Source organism: Erithacus rubecula (assembly GCF_903797595.1).
Source record: "Erithacus rubecula genome assembly, chromosome: 15".
NCBI classification, from domain to species: domain Eukaryota; kingdom Metazoa; phylum Chordata; class Aves; order Passeriformes; family Muscicapidae; genus Erithacus; species Erithacus rubecula.
The window spans coordinates 7,361,372-7,376,002 of NC_136667.1; the positions used below are offsets into that span (position 1 = coordinate 7,361,372).

A 14,631-nucleotide genomic window follows, 5' to 3' on the forward strand; every position below is an offset into this window, starting at 1 on the left:
TGCCTGTGCTTTTCTTCTGTGGGCTGAGGATGAGGGATCTGGAGCAGTGATTGCTTCCTTGTACACTTTGTTCATCTGTACATTGATCAATGGGCTGTCAGCCACCAGACTAAAACTTTCCTTTTGTTCTCCCTTCCCTCTGAGATGTTTAAATGTGACTGGTCTCTGCCTGCCATACCCTGGCTGGAGCCTTCTTGCAGCAGCAGCAGTGAGTGTGGTGTGTCCCCACAGGGCTCCCAGTGAGGCAGCTGATGTGTCATCCCTGTGCCAGGGTGATAAAAGGGCCTTTTATGTCCCACCAGACAAAGCCTCTTGTTTAAAAATGCAACTGAATGAAAAACACGCTTCTGAATGCCCTAGACTCAGCTATTAAAAACAAACAAACATAAAACCCCACACACAACAAGAAAAAGAGGTCCCCTGCCCCCAGCCCAGTGTCCCAGTGATGGTGTAATACCTCTTCATTGCAGAAAAACTCTGTACAATTGCTTTGGGAGCTTTTAACTTTGTGGCCCACTAACCCTTCCATAGACTGATTTGTTATAGCACCCTTTCCCTTCACAGACAGCCCTGACAGGGTCAGGTGTCTGCTTTTTCTCTGCTGGTTTGAATTCTTCCTTTCTCCTCTCAGCAGAGAAACAGAAGGAAGAGTGATATTATAAAAACTGAAAGGGAAACCTGTTTTATGGAATGAGCTGAACAGTCTAGGGACTAGAAGGAAATATTTTTTTTTTTTAAGTCAAGACCCATGCAAACATCTGCAGGGCATATCCAAAGCATAATATTTCCCTGATAAAGTCAAACAGAGCAGCATTTTTAAAAGTTCTTGGCTTATGGTGGTGTTTGCTGCTTCTTTTGGTGTTAAAGATGTTAGAGATAGTCAGCAGCAAATTAAATTCCAATTAAGTGGTTAAGCAATGATGTTTTCGGAAATCCCTTTTCAAGGGGAATCCTCATGGTTTGAAAACAAATTGGTGCAAATGAGAATTAGGAAGAAGGCAGAACTTGTTGAGGATCTTTGGCTGAATTTTCAGTCTGTAGCTCAGCCTGTCCTGCCTGGCAGCTCATGCCACCTGCCTGTATAGCCAAAACTGGCTCTGTTCTTGGTAGCATTCTCCAAGAGTTTTTGCCAGTTGTGAAATTCATCTCCTGTATCATGCAACAAGCTTGCTCAGAGCTGATTTTCTTGCTAAGCAACTCCTTTATCCCCAGGTTCTGGTGGCACTGAGGCTCAACTGAGGTGCCCATGGGAATGCTACAGGGGAGGGGCTGCTCCAGCAATGGAGATAGATCCCAGACTGGACATCAAGCAGGACAGTCAGTGCTGCACACAGCATTCCTGCATCTTGCAGGGACCTACATGGTGGCATTGCCTTGGTCAATTAGCCTGATTTGTAATCTGTGAAACAGTAAAAAAATCTACTTTTATATATTTTTTTTTTTTTTTAAAGCTTTGTCAGTGTGACACGCCTTTGCTGTGATTCCTCCCCCTGCCCCATTTTTTTCAACTTGAGCCCAGTGAAATTTGTTGTCTTGTTGTTGGTGGCTTTTACTGACTGTTCAACATGTTGTGCCTGCAATGCTGGGAGGTGGGATCTGAAGCTTTCCTTCATGTCTTAGCAGTGATGCAACTTCTTGTTGACTCTCTCTGCTGCAAGCACCTGTCTGAGCTGCTTTCCCAGGCTGCCACACCTGCCCATCACTCCCATCTCTAACAACTTCATTCTTTCCAGACTGAGTGAAGTGTTACAGAAAATGAATATTTACAGCTACAGGCAAACTTGTGTTCTTAAGTTAGGGAGTGCTTGTGAAGGCAGCTGGGAGTCTCAGACAAAAGAGGGTTGCTAATCAGAGCACAGGCATTTGTTAAACTCAGTCTCTTGTTGCTTGAGCCTTGAGCCAGAGCCAGCCTGTTCAGGATCCTGCTTTCTGACAGTCTGTAAACCTCAATCCACCTCTCATCCTTTTGCTTACAAAGGAGGAGGCAGCTGTGTCTGTTCCCATAGGCAGAGGAGGAACCTTTTATTTCTCAACTTCAGGATTGTAGTGAACAATGTGGGAGCTGGAAAATCTTGGGATGCAAATCTCATTTGAAGTCACACCAAGCCTGCCTAAAAGCCCATTACAGCCCCTGAGCTAGAGCTAGCAATGGTGTTAGAATGTGCTTCTCAGTGCCTGTGCTTCTGCTCCTTGTTGCATCAATCACTGCTCTCTCATGGTCGTGTCAGCCAGAGTGCCACCCAGCATCTGATGCCCTGTCACGAATGTCTGGATGGGGATGTGTGTAGGTGTCTGACTTTCTCCCATCCCTGTGGTGATACCTCCTGTCCAGGCTGGCTGGGTGGCACCTAATCAGCATTTGGAAAGGAGGATGATGGCAGATGGGTGGAGGAACTCTGTGCTTCGTCCTCTCTGTTTCTTAAACTCCAAGCAGATCCAAGTGGAGTTTCTGTGAACTCAGGGTTATCACTGTTTCTTGTGCCTGCTGTTCTGTGCTTGCTCATGGTTTCTACCATTCAGGGGAACAGTGGCTATGCAAACAGCCTGTTCCTTGCAGATTTTTGGGAGTCTGACTCTGGGGAAACAAGCAGGTGCTGATTCAAACAGCTTTCTTGCAGAGGAGCAAACTATTTCCTTTTTGCAAACAGTACCAGGTATACTACTACTTCTTATCTTCATATACCCTCTTCACATACTGTCCAGAACCTCTTATTTGGGTTTGGTAACTGTGTGCTCTCCATTGACATTTTAAGTCTGGATTCTGATTTTGTTCAAAGTTAAGGGAAATCTCTGGAGATGTGAGTTCTGACCTACAGCATACACTGACAGCAGGTACCTTAATATGTGCAGAACAGCATAGTCATAAAATAATATACAGAGCTAAATATTAACAAGGCTAATGGGCATTTTAACTTGTTAGAGGGTGTATTTCCCATCTCTGGGTTTGACACATCTGTTTTCTCAGTGGAAAGATAAACGTGGTTCCGGGAGCTGTGGTGACACTGGTGCTGATTGCTGCTACGCTGCTGTTCGAGGCTGTGGGCTGTTGAATGCAGTCTGGTCTCACACAGTGTTCCTTTTCTCTCTTTAGGTACTCTCTTAATTCATGAGATGGCCAACACCATGCAAATCTCCAAAGATGAGCTGGAGGAACTCAAGGAGGCTTTTGCTAAAGTTGGTAAGTCACACCGAGGGGGGCATCTCACTTCTGTCTGCTGCACATTTGAATCGGATTTATTATCCCTGTGATGAACAGCAGTGCCAGCAGGATGTGGGCATTCTGCTGCTCTCATGATTGTCTCTGCCAAGGAGTCCCTTGGCAGCTTTGTTGCATCTGGCTTGTCACTTTGGCCAAGGAGCATGAAGGCAGGGACATGGGCAGTCTGGCTATCAGGGAGCACTGGCAGGCAGCCTTGTACTCTTGCTCCAGGGTGAGCTTTGTTGCTTCCTGATGGCAGAAGAAATATCCAAACAGGTACTGCATTGCTTGGGCCTTGGCAGCACTTCAGGGCTTGCACAGTGCTTGGTTCTGGTGTTTTGGCAGATGAGCTGAGCCATGTGCATGGTCAGTGTAGGTGCTGCATTTCTGGTTTGTGCCAGGTGCATTTTGGGGCTTGTAAGCAAAACTGAATTTGTTTACCTGGCCATCATGGAGTGACTTATGGTGATGATCAATGCCTTGTGCTGAGCACACCTCTATTGCCCTCTGGTGGCTCCATCTCTGCTGCCCTCCCTCAGCCTGCCCTGCTCCTGGGCTGCACAGCCTCTTCAGGAGCTGCTCCTCCTGTCTCCCAGCTTTCCTCCTGCACTGGCATTGCAGAAGCCTCTGGCAGGCTGCTTCAGGAAGCTGAAATGGGCAAAAAACTGACATAATGGAAAAATTTGTTTTCTGTTGGTTTAGTTTCTTGATATGGCTTACTGAAGGATCAGAGACCCAGCAGGGAGGGGTGGGATGGGTGCTGGAGCACAGCCTGGGCTCTGAGGTCAGAGTGTGCAGCTGGGGAGCCACACCCAGGGCTGGCACTGGCCAGGATAGAGTTGCACAAGTGGTGAGAGCCAGCACTGGTTTCCTAACTGGACATGGGCATCACTTGAGCACTGGTTATATTTACAGAATCATAGTTGCCTCGTATCTGTATTGGATGTTACCACCCTTTAGAGCTGGGTGGCTGTGCAAACTCACTTGCTCAGAATTTCCAGTCTGCAGAGAGAAATGTGAATTTCAGAGGCAACTGATTCTCATGGAGCAGTATCCCCTGTTGGAACTTGAAGCAAGTTTCATTTTAAGGAGTTCCCTCTCCTCTCTTGTTCTTCTCAAGACTTTTGCAGCAGGTGGAAGTGAGCTGCCACAGAGGGAGATGTTCCCTGGGAGGAAGCATAGTGTTTCTCCCTGTCTAGTGTGCCTCTTAGCACAGATCTCAATAAGGCTGGGATGTAGGCAGTCTGTTCTGTCTTTGGATGCATTTAAAATTATTAACCTCTCTGGAATGTTGTGGATTTTTATCATTAGTGTGGGAGAAATTATCAAGATTACATTGGAAACGTGGAGAAATGCAAGTCAAATCCTGGTTTCTGGTAGGAAACCAGCTCACCCTGCTCAGGAAGTGGATCCCTGTTTGGTTTTAAATTATAAAGGCAGTGTCAGAACTTAAATATTAATGAGGAATGTGGTAATTATCCTGGACATACCCACAAATGAGATAGGATCTGCTAGTTCTTTTCAACTGCCTTGTTTTGTGTGCTTTGGGCATGGTAGAGCCCGCAAGCATGTGGGACACACCTGTCAGGAGTGTCTTTAATGCTCTCATTCCCTTTATTCTTGCCTAAAGGAGCCATGTTTGCCCTGGGATATAGAGCTGGTCACTGGCTGGGTGACTGGCTTTCACTTCTAATAGCATCTCTAGTGATGTGAACAGAAGTTGGACTAAGACTGCTATGTAAAATGAAGCCTGTTTTTCATCTCCCAGCTATCTGGAAGATCTAAAATGCAGCTGAGAAGCATGGTTATAGCAGAACTAACTGGTTGGCTTCTAGGATGTCATGAAGGAGATGTGGGGAGAAGGATATGGTGATTTCTGGATTTCACCAAGATGTGCCCTGCTCAAAAATGCATGGCTGGTCGGGCTTCCTGGAGACCTGCTTTAACTCCAGCACAGGGCAGGTTGCTAGGGCTTTAAAGGTATGTGTTTAATCAGCTTTTCTGTCTGCCCCTGGACTGGCTTGAGGCATCTGGGGATGCTGGAAGGCAGTGAGGTGTATTAGTATGTGCTCTGTCACCACTGGCCTTCCATGCCCCTTGGAGGTATTTGCTCTCTCCCATGCAGCTGATGTGCTGTTCTCTGACAGCCAGCAAAAGGCTTGAGTCCATAGACATCCTACTGCTTATTGGGATGATCCACAGGTGAGAAACCACAGTTTATGTTATCACTGAACCCAGCTATAGCACAGACAAGCAGTTCCCACCATCCTACAGGCAGTTATTTGTCTCGGAACTGATCCAGGTGGTAAAGAGCAGTGGGGGGAAAAAAGCTTTGTAATGTTTGTAAACAGTAATTAGTGGGGCACTGGAGCTGTCTAGGCTTTGAGTGACCCACAGGTTAGTGGGAGAAGAGCAGGTTGCTCCAGATCTCATTGGAACTCTGAATTTGTTCTGTGGAACAGGTGCCTGTTTGTGTGTACTTGGCCAAAGAGGGGCACTTCAGAGGGGAGGCGTGCCAAAACAAAATCTGCTCTGTTTATTTGTCTTCATTCTCCCTCCCTCTAAGATAAGCAGAGATAAGCATCTTTTCTGGAAACATGAAGTACTCAAAAATCATAACTGAGCTGAACACTTTGTTCAGCTCTGCAAGGTGGTAAAACAATGCTCAAAAACGTTTGCTTAGGGCAAGCGGGGATCTGTGATCCTGCTAGTGTGTCCTGCTGAGCATATGTCCTTAAAAGGAAACGTGTGGGTTACTTTCCCCTCTTGCATCCTGTTATTTAAGCTATTTTAAGTGCTTGTCCTCGGGAGGAAGCTGAGCCAGAGCTGGAAGCAGCTTTTGGGATTCTCTGCGGCTTTGCTGCGCCACCTGCGCGTGGCAGAGCTGGAGCCGCGCTGCCGTGACCTTCCCCAGGTTCAGCTGCTGCCTGCATGCATCTTTCAGGAGAAATAGGAAACTTCAGATGTGCTGTAGTTTCCTTTCCATCAGGCAGACTGTAATGAGTCCAGGCTGTAGCTTGTCTGTTAAAACAATTTCGTTTTCTTCCATTAGTAATTCTGGGCAGGCCGCCGAAGGATTTCATTTGGGATAGCTTCTATTCTGACAGCCTCTTCAGCTGCTGAATACCATCTCAGATTTTGTTAGAGTTCTGTCTCAAGTCAGGGCCTATTGCAGGACATCCAGCAAGGCACCATATGGTGCGCCTGCAGTGATGCTGAAAATAGTTTTGGAGCTGGCTGGTACTGCAGAGGTGGATTTTTTTTTATTTTTTAAATGCTGCTTCTTTGTACATTTGATGCCAGAAGGGGAACAGAGGCAGTAGGAAGGTAAGCAGCTGTGGGATGGGGGTCTCAGGCCTATTTGTCATGTCAGGCTTGTTGACATGTTAAGAACAGATCCATTTTCCATCTCATAGTCAATCACTAGCTGACTCAGCTACTAAGCCAGAGCCACAGGCCTGCAACACTTTATGGCAAAACCAGCAGGCTTTAACACTCAAATCTGCCCTTCTGTGGCCAAGGAGCTAAAACTTGAAATGAGAGCATCTTCAGTGCAAAACCAGTAACTTGGTGTGTGGTCTTAGTTAAACTAGCAGACCTGATTTACTTGTAATTCCCACTTCTAAGTGTCTGGCACACAGATGCCCTTCTACTCTGTCAAGTAAATCTGAGATTAATTTTTTTCCCAGGATACTATGGAAGAGTAACTTTTACACATGGGTATTTGGAATATTTTTAAGAGTTGCAAGACCTTAGTCCCAAGTCTTCACAATCAAATGTTTTGAATGAATTGAGGTGTGTCCTTCACACTTGATTTTGTGCTGTTTGTCTGAGCCTAATGCAGCCTTTCCTGATGGGCAAAATCATTCTTTGTGCCATGCTCCTGACCTATGTGAGCTCCCATGGGAGTGTGCATTTCAGATGGCTCTTTGTGTGGCAGAGTTACAATTTTTTTTATATATTTTTTTTTGGTGAGCAAAGGTAAATCTCTGAACTAAGCCCACCTGGAGGACTGGGGAGATGCTGATTGCAGGAGTGAATGAAACCATCAAACTGGGCAGATGTTGACCTAGCTTGGAGTAAATTCCTTATACCTGCCCCCTTCATGTGTAGAACCAAGCTCTAAATAGGTTTCAGCATCCTTTTATCCTGTGTCCCTTATTGGAGTTGGAGACTTTGGAGCTCAGTTTCCTGATGTCTCACCTAGGAGGCTTCTGCCTCATGAAATCCCATATCAGTTTTTATCCCTTTCACATCTGAATAGGCTCAGACATAGCTCATGCAAGCCTGAATCAGGAACACTTCTGAATGCTTAACCTAGACACATCAAGAGGAAAACCTTTACCAAATCTGAATCAAAATTGGATCCCATCAAGGATGCACTATATATTTTGAAATCTTATCTTTCCTCTGTCCTTTGCCTGCTACTTATATCTACTCTAACATTTGGGTAGATGCAAGACTTAGGTGGTGGATTGACTGGAAGAAGTGATGAACAGATGATTTTGGATTTACCTGTTTAATTTGGCAGCATGCTGAAGGATTGTGGTTGGTTCAGTCAGGCAAAAACAAGGGAGTTGTCTGCAGGCTGAGGGTGAAAGCAAAGTTTTGTTTTAGGTTCATAGGCCCTGGAGATTAGGAAATCCTTTTTTGTCTTACTTTCCTCACTGGCTGTAAGGAGGGGAAAAGATGCATATTGTAAAGTTAGATTCAGTAATAAAAATACTGTAATAGAAGAAGCTGTGATTTATCTAGAGAGGAAATAGTTTGGTCATGACATCTCAGGCTGGACTGTTAATAAATCTTGCCTTTGTAAGCTTGGATTATTTCAGAATAAAATGCTAAAATTGAGGGCCAGACAGCAGCTATTGGTACCATTAATCATTGCCCCAAACCAGTTTATTTCCTCAGCACTATTGTAAACACTGACTTTTCATGAAGTAGTTTAATATATTTATTAATCCACTGGAACTGATGCTCTTCCTTAGTCTGAGACACAGAGACTAGGGTGTAGGAGGGAGTACAGGTTTGCTCTTGTTACTTTGGACATTTGCCACTGGGCAAAGTTTCACTTTCTTGCTAACTGATAAAAACAATTTTAAAATCCCATATTCCCATATGGATCTGGAAAATGAGGAAGTTGGAGTGGTGGTGCAAACGTGCTGCTTGCTGGAACATTGCTGTGGAACAAAAGCTAAAAACCACAGAATCCTCATTAAAATTTAATTGACCTCCACAATTTGGTTAGAAAAAATAGCCCTGGACCTTAAAGCTATCCTGATTGTTTTCTTTCTTCTTGGAAGTATCTCCCTTTAAGTATAAATACCAACCCCAGTGGCTGTGGTGAGATTTCCCCTTGAAGCAAACCAAGTTCTGGAGTTGGTGCAGCTCTTCAGACACTAAATTAACTTCCCTGGGCTGTCTGTAGCACTTGCCTACAGCAAAGGCATTTTAGCATCCTATTATTGAGCCAGTAACAGTGCAACATGCCCTGAGTGTCTGTCTCTCCAAAGATGGGGCTTGGAGGGTCATGCTTATGTCTTGAGCTGTGAATCTGGGCTGTACAACTACTTCAAATGCTCTGTCTCCTTATGGACCCAACTCTGCTGAAATCTGGATGCCAGTTCTGCTGTGAGCAACACTCTGCTCATCCTGGTTAGCCTGAGGGAAGGAGGCACCCAACCCCTGCCTGTCCATAGTGACAGGAAAACCTCACATGCCTGAAGAAAGTCTGGGGCTGCTGGATTTGCCATGTGTGGTCAGTAGATGTGATGATGTCCCCACAGAGGCTGAGATCTGTTATGTGCAAAGCTCCAGTGTCACACTAGGTTCTTGTTTTCTTCCTCTCAGTCTAGTAGGCACTAGAGGTAGTAGACACTATCTCACTAAACACAAGGTGCTGCTGTGATACACTGGTGATACACTGTGAAAGCAAATGTCCTTGCAGAGCATTCTTGGGCAGCAATAAAATATCTGGTTGCAATTTGCTGTCAGTGTTAAATGGAGAACATCATTGACAATATGGCAAAAATGCAACTGCATTGGTGTTTTTAGTTCAGAAAATAAGAGATGCTGTGTTTCATTACTGTGTATTTTTAACATGCAAGGGCTGTGGTATTTAGATGTAAAAAGAGACATTCTGGAGATTGTTGATGAAAATGCAGATGTTCTGTTGTGAAACTTTTAACACCAGGCTTGTCACATGTGCCCAGAGTCATCGTGGTCAGTGCTGCTGTTGCCCAGAGCTGGAGGGTTCCCATGACTTGTGCTGGGACACTCTGAGGATGTGCTGTGTGTATTTACTGTGTGCCTTTGAACAATGTACTCCTTGGTATTTTTGGTGTGGCCATCCTGCTGTGTGCCCATGCCCTGCATGGACTCAGCAGGTCCCCAGTGTGCAGGTTGCTCTCCATAAAGCTCTTGGACATGGGGGATCATGTGTTTGCCCCTTTGTTGGGGATCAGTTCTGTCAGCTACAGGCACGTTTCTAAAACCTTCTGCTGCCTCTTCTCTTCCTCAGACCTCAACAGCAATGGCTTCATCTGTGACTACGAGTTGCATGAGCTGTTCAAGGAGGCCAGCCTGCCTCTCCCTGGGTACAAAGTGAGAGAGATCATCCAGAAGCTCATGATCGATGGCGACAAGAATAAAGATGGGAAGATCAGTTTTGAAGAGTTTGTCTATGTAAGTGATGTTTCTGAATTGCCAGCAGCCTGGGGGGGCCCCTTTTAGACAAAGCTAAGGGAGACTAGAAGAGGTTAAACCTGACTTCTCAGCCATTTAACCCTAATCCTAATTTTCTTTTGGCAACTAATCAATTCTGAGGACTGTCCATGTAAAAAAATCAGTTCTTTGTACAGGTATCTGTATATGATCAGTCTGTTGTGGTGTTATTGACAGACTTTAGATTTGGACAGAGGAGAAATACTGGTTTTTAAACCAAAACCAACCAACCAAAAAGAATCCATGTGGTTTTCATATATGATAGCTTCATTGGAGGCCAAAATACTGTTTCCACATGAAGTGACAACTAGAAAAAAAGACTTGCAATGATCCAAGCTTACAGTATTTGCTGGAAGCTATTCAGTTTTCCTGGGCACACAGATGAATGCTTGTTTTCCCTGTGTATCAGTATACAATTTCCTTTCTCTGTTTAGTGGGACTACAAGTATTTGCTGTAAAGTTGAAAGGGCATTTCAAAACACACTTAGATTTGTGTTAGATGCTGATCTAGGAAAATTCAAATCTCTTGCCTTGAAAGGGAAGAACAAGAGTAAGGTGATAGACAAGTTTAAGAATCAGTCTTTTTCAATAGAAATAGACCAGAATTTAAAAATTTATTTATTTTTACAAAAGTGCAAGATTTGAGATAATGGTTCAATGTACACTCTTTATCCTTTTGATGTTCTGATGGCTGAATGCTGAAGGAGTAATTAAAGTATGTGCAGTACATTGAGAGAGCTGTTTTCATGTCAATTTGTTATTTTGATATTTCTTAATTTGTCTTCACTTTCTGTTCCTTAATTGTTTTCAGACCCTCTGAACTTTTTGAGTAAGTTGGAGTTTGCAGTTTTTGAACACTTGCATGCTGGGTGCATGTTTCAGCTGTTGGTTTGAGCTGGTCCATAACTCTTAACTTTGCACTAGGAAGGAAGAAATAAATCTCTTCTGTTGCATTTCAAAGGTTCCAGTTATTGAGTAAAGACAAAATGTCTTAGGATAGCTGAGGTGCACATTAGCAGCAATGCTTACCTGTATGATTTGTACAAACTGAACTCTTGCTGTTTTCTAACTGAGCATTTTTGCTGGAGTTTATGGTACAAAGAATGACATGAACTGGTTTTACATTGGTTCCAAGTGACTTAGTGGTACCTCAGAATTAGAGCACATATTCTCAAGAAGATATGCAATACCAGTAGTTAATGCAGGAAATTTTAAAATAAATAGATCTAAAACAAAATCCTCGTGGTTAAAGTCAACCAAGCAGAAATCTCCCAACTTTTGGGCTCTCAGATCTTCAGTCAGCTTTACCTGTTCAACCTCTGCATTCCATTAGGAGATGATTTAACTGCACTGTTAAGACTGCTAAGGTCTTGACTTATCACCTTCCCTGTGTTTAAGGGACTGGGAAGGTAAGGTGTGAAAACCAGCAGCCTGGCCCTGTGGTGACACCTCTGCAGCCTGGTGTCCTCTCCTTTTAGCAGAAGCACATTGTTGTCCTGATTTACAGTGCTGTTTCATTCTGGATAGTGTTTAGAGAACCTGTACACACTTCATTTGTATTTTCAGCTTGGTTGAAACTAACTTAGTTCAGTTTTGAGGGAGCTACAGTAGGTTTTGCAGCCACTGAATGTTTTTTTTACTAATAGCTGCTCAGTCTGTATGACCTTGAGGCCACTAACAGTGGCATCCAACCTGTGCAAATGGCATGTGCAGTCCTGTGCTAAAGCATCTCTTCTGCCCTTCAGCAAGAGGGTGTTTTACCAGTTAGCTGAAACCTGCTGTTGAGGAATTGGGAATCTTTACCTGGAGCACTCATTGTTACACTTTATTACAGATTTTACTGTTATATGCTTAAAGGGAATTGTTTCTTGGGTTGTGGACAAAGTCTTTTGTGTAAACTAAAGTCACAGTCTCACGAGCATCTGGCTTACACAGAAAGGTTGGAATTGCACCACAGCTTTCTCAAGTTTGGCCCTGCAGGACCTGCTGCATGTGTTACCTGTGCTCAGACTGCAAAGGTGTCATGGGTTTTTCCTGTGGTATCTTGAAATCTACTTGTAAAGGTAAAGATATGCAAGGTACTTCATGCCTAATGCTCTGTTTCAATAGGCACCTGCAGTGTGGGGTGCAAAAACTGGGATGACTGCCTCGTGTCCATGTCAGATTTAATACCACTACACCCTTGCTGGGCCCTTCACAATTGCTGATTTTACTGTGAAGTTTGCTTTAAAGCTGAGAAGAAATAGCTCCTGCTGTGGTCCTTTTTGTTTTATGAAGACAATTTTTTTCTTGTCTAACGGATCACTTTAAATTGTAGATTTTCCAAGAGGTGAAGAGCAGCGACATCGCTAAAACATTCCGCAGAGCCATTAACAGGAAGGAAGGAATCTGTGCCATTGGAGGCACCTCAGAGCTCTCCAGTGAGGGGACCCAGCACTCCTACTCAGGTACCACTCTGCTTCCCACTCTTCTCTGGGGTTCTTGGAGGTCCTGTGCCAAAACCAGCCCATTTCTACCACCATGTGCTGTGCTCTAGGTCCCTGAGAGCTGAGTGATCTCAGGCAGGACAGAATTTATGTGCTGCAAATTTAGTAGTGTATGAGTTAAATGTGTTCTTATTTGCTTCATTAACTGTGCTTGCTGATGAAGTGTCACACTTGAATATGATAAAATTAAGTAACAAGTAAATAGCAGGAATATTCTGATAGCTGTGAGAATCTTCTTTCTTTAAACTTTGTGTGACTAATCAAATGTGTGGTAATAATAGTGGGGCTGTTGAACTCTGCTTCTTTTGGGAAAATCTTTGTTGTGAAAAAAACCTGTATTAAATTTACCATTGGTTATCTTAGAGGAAGAGAAATATGCCTTTGTAAACTGGATAAACAAAGCCCTGGAAAATGATATCGACTGTAAACACGTTATTCCAATGAACCCAAATACAGATGACCTGTTCAAAGCTGTGGGAGATGGGATTGTGCTATGGTAAGTCATGATGACTCCTGAATTAAAAAAAAAATAAACCCAAGCAAAAAGTAAAAAATCAGCAAAATAACTTTCCCAAACTGTGGCTAGGGGGAATTTTCATCCCATTCTGGGCTGGTTTTGTGATTGGTGTGTGTGCATAACGTTTTGCACATATAAAAAGAGACTCAGTCTCTCAGGCTTTCATTGCCATTGTGTTATGCCTCAGCTTTGGTGCCAGCTGATATTTTCATCCAGTGCCTTTGTTTGGGTTTGAGACAGAGTTTGCTGAGGGGGCAGGGGGTGCTCTGTGGGAGCAGGAGTTGTCCTGGTGCAAACTCAGCCTGGTGCTGGGTAGCTTGAGGAGGGCACATGTGATAAATAGCCCATTCTCTTGGATGTTTAGGCAGACAGTGTCCTCTGTGGGAATGTTAGTGACCTTATTATGCATTAACCCAAAAATGGATTTTCTGGGGATCTGCTTGTTCTTTTTAATAACTGCACTAAGTAAGTTAGGTGACTTATTCAGTTACATTCTGAGAACAGAAGGCGTCCAGGGCTGCTAAATACCAGCAGCCTTCTGTGTGTGAGTTTTTTGTTGAGATTATGGGTTAGGTTCATTTGTTTTATTGTAAGTGAATTAAGTGGAGATCCAGTGGAGAACTGGATCAACCTGGAATTTCAGTAACTCTGTATCAGTACACAAAGTAAGTTTGAATGATTTACCTTTAATTTCTTTTATTTTTAAACTTTAGCTTGTGATGCATATTTTTAGTTTATTTATTTCCTAAGTTTCAAGTAATTCATGGCTTTAGGCAAAGACTGAACTGAGTAGGAAATAGTTCATAGTATAAAGTTTAAATTTGCTATACTTTGTGTGGATTAAAATTTCATTGTGCTCACATGCTCCCCACTGAGCTCTCCAAGTGTTTGTTCTTTTTTGGGGCAGGTTTTCTTGCCAGCAGTAGTAAACCTTTACAATAGGAGGAAGTTTGTTATCTTACTAGAGTGTGCAGTGGATGTCAGCAGAGCAGTGAGTCTTCACTAGTTCAGGGACTGCACTGTGAATAATTCATGTGCTCTTTTTGCTCCAGCAGCTGAGATCAGTAGTGGCTGGGAACATGTTTAAAGTTTCAGGCTTAGCTATTAGTTACAAATACATTCTTGATAATGTAAATATTAACTTCTGATTTATGCAATCTTAATTTTTATGAAAAAAAATTACACAAAAACAAGTAGCCTAAAGGAAATGTGCTGTGGTGAGTATTGTCACAGTGCATTGAGTTTTGTTCAGATTAAATTCTAAATGTTGTTCAAATATCATTGGTTTTCCTCCTAACAGCAAAATGATCAATCTTTCTGTTCCTGACACAATTGATGAAAGAGCAATTAATAAGAAGAAACTCACACCATTCATAATTCAGGTATAAAGAATTTTTGTGTTTTATTTTCTGAAATTCCTATTAAGATAGGATTAATGAATATAGCATGGTAGCTCAAGGCATTATTGTGGAATGTTGGAAAGGAGCAAGTTTTATAGCTTCTGTTTAATTATTAAATGCAGTTTTGTACCATGCATAATTGACAGTTCTGTGGGCATGGTTCAAAATGCTGAATTAATGACAAAATGGGTAAAGTGGCTGAAATGTGCACATGTGATATTGCTCTGGTAATTATATACAGCACTACCTTTTTTAAACATGGTTATTGGTGTTGGCTATAAATCATTTCATACTAGGGCAGGTTGT

At 43.2% G+C, this 14,631-nt stretch overlaps 1 protein-coding gene across 5 annotated transcripts in view; it reads left to right on the forward strand.

Annotated features, from left to right (window-relative positions):
* PLS3 (plastin 3) overlaps positions 1 to 14,631 on the forward strand; it is a 47,800-nt gene that overhangs the window by 25,492 nt on the left and 7,677 nt on the right. For all 5 annotated transcript variants that reach the window (XM_079318898.1, XM_079318895.1, XM_079318899.1 and 2 more), the window contains exons 2-6: positions 3,092 to 3,178; positions 9,720 to 9,883; positions 12,240 to 12,369; positions 12,772 to 12,904; positions 14,226 to 14,307. In XM_079318898.1, coding sequence (XP_079175024.1) covers positions 3,112 to 3,178; positions 9,720 to 9,883; positions 12,240 to 12,369; positions 12,772 to 12,904; positions 14,226 to 14,307 — 576 coding nt within the window. In that variant the 5' untranslated portion in view covers positions 3,092 to 3,111. The remainder of the gene's footprint in view (positions 1 to 3,091; positions 3,179 to 9,719; positions 9,884 to 12,239; positions 12,370 to 12,771; positions 12,905 to 14,225; positions 14,308 to 14,631) is intronic.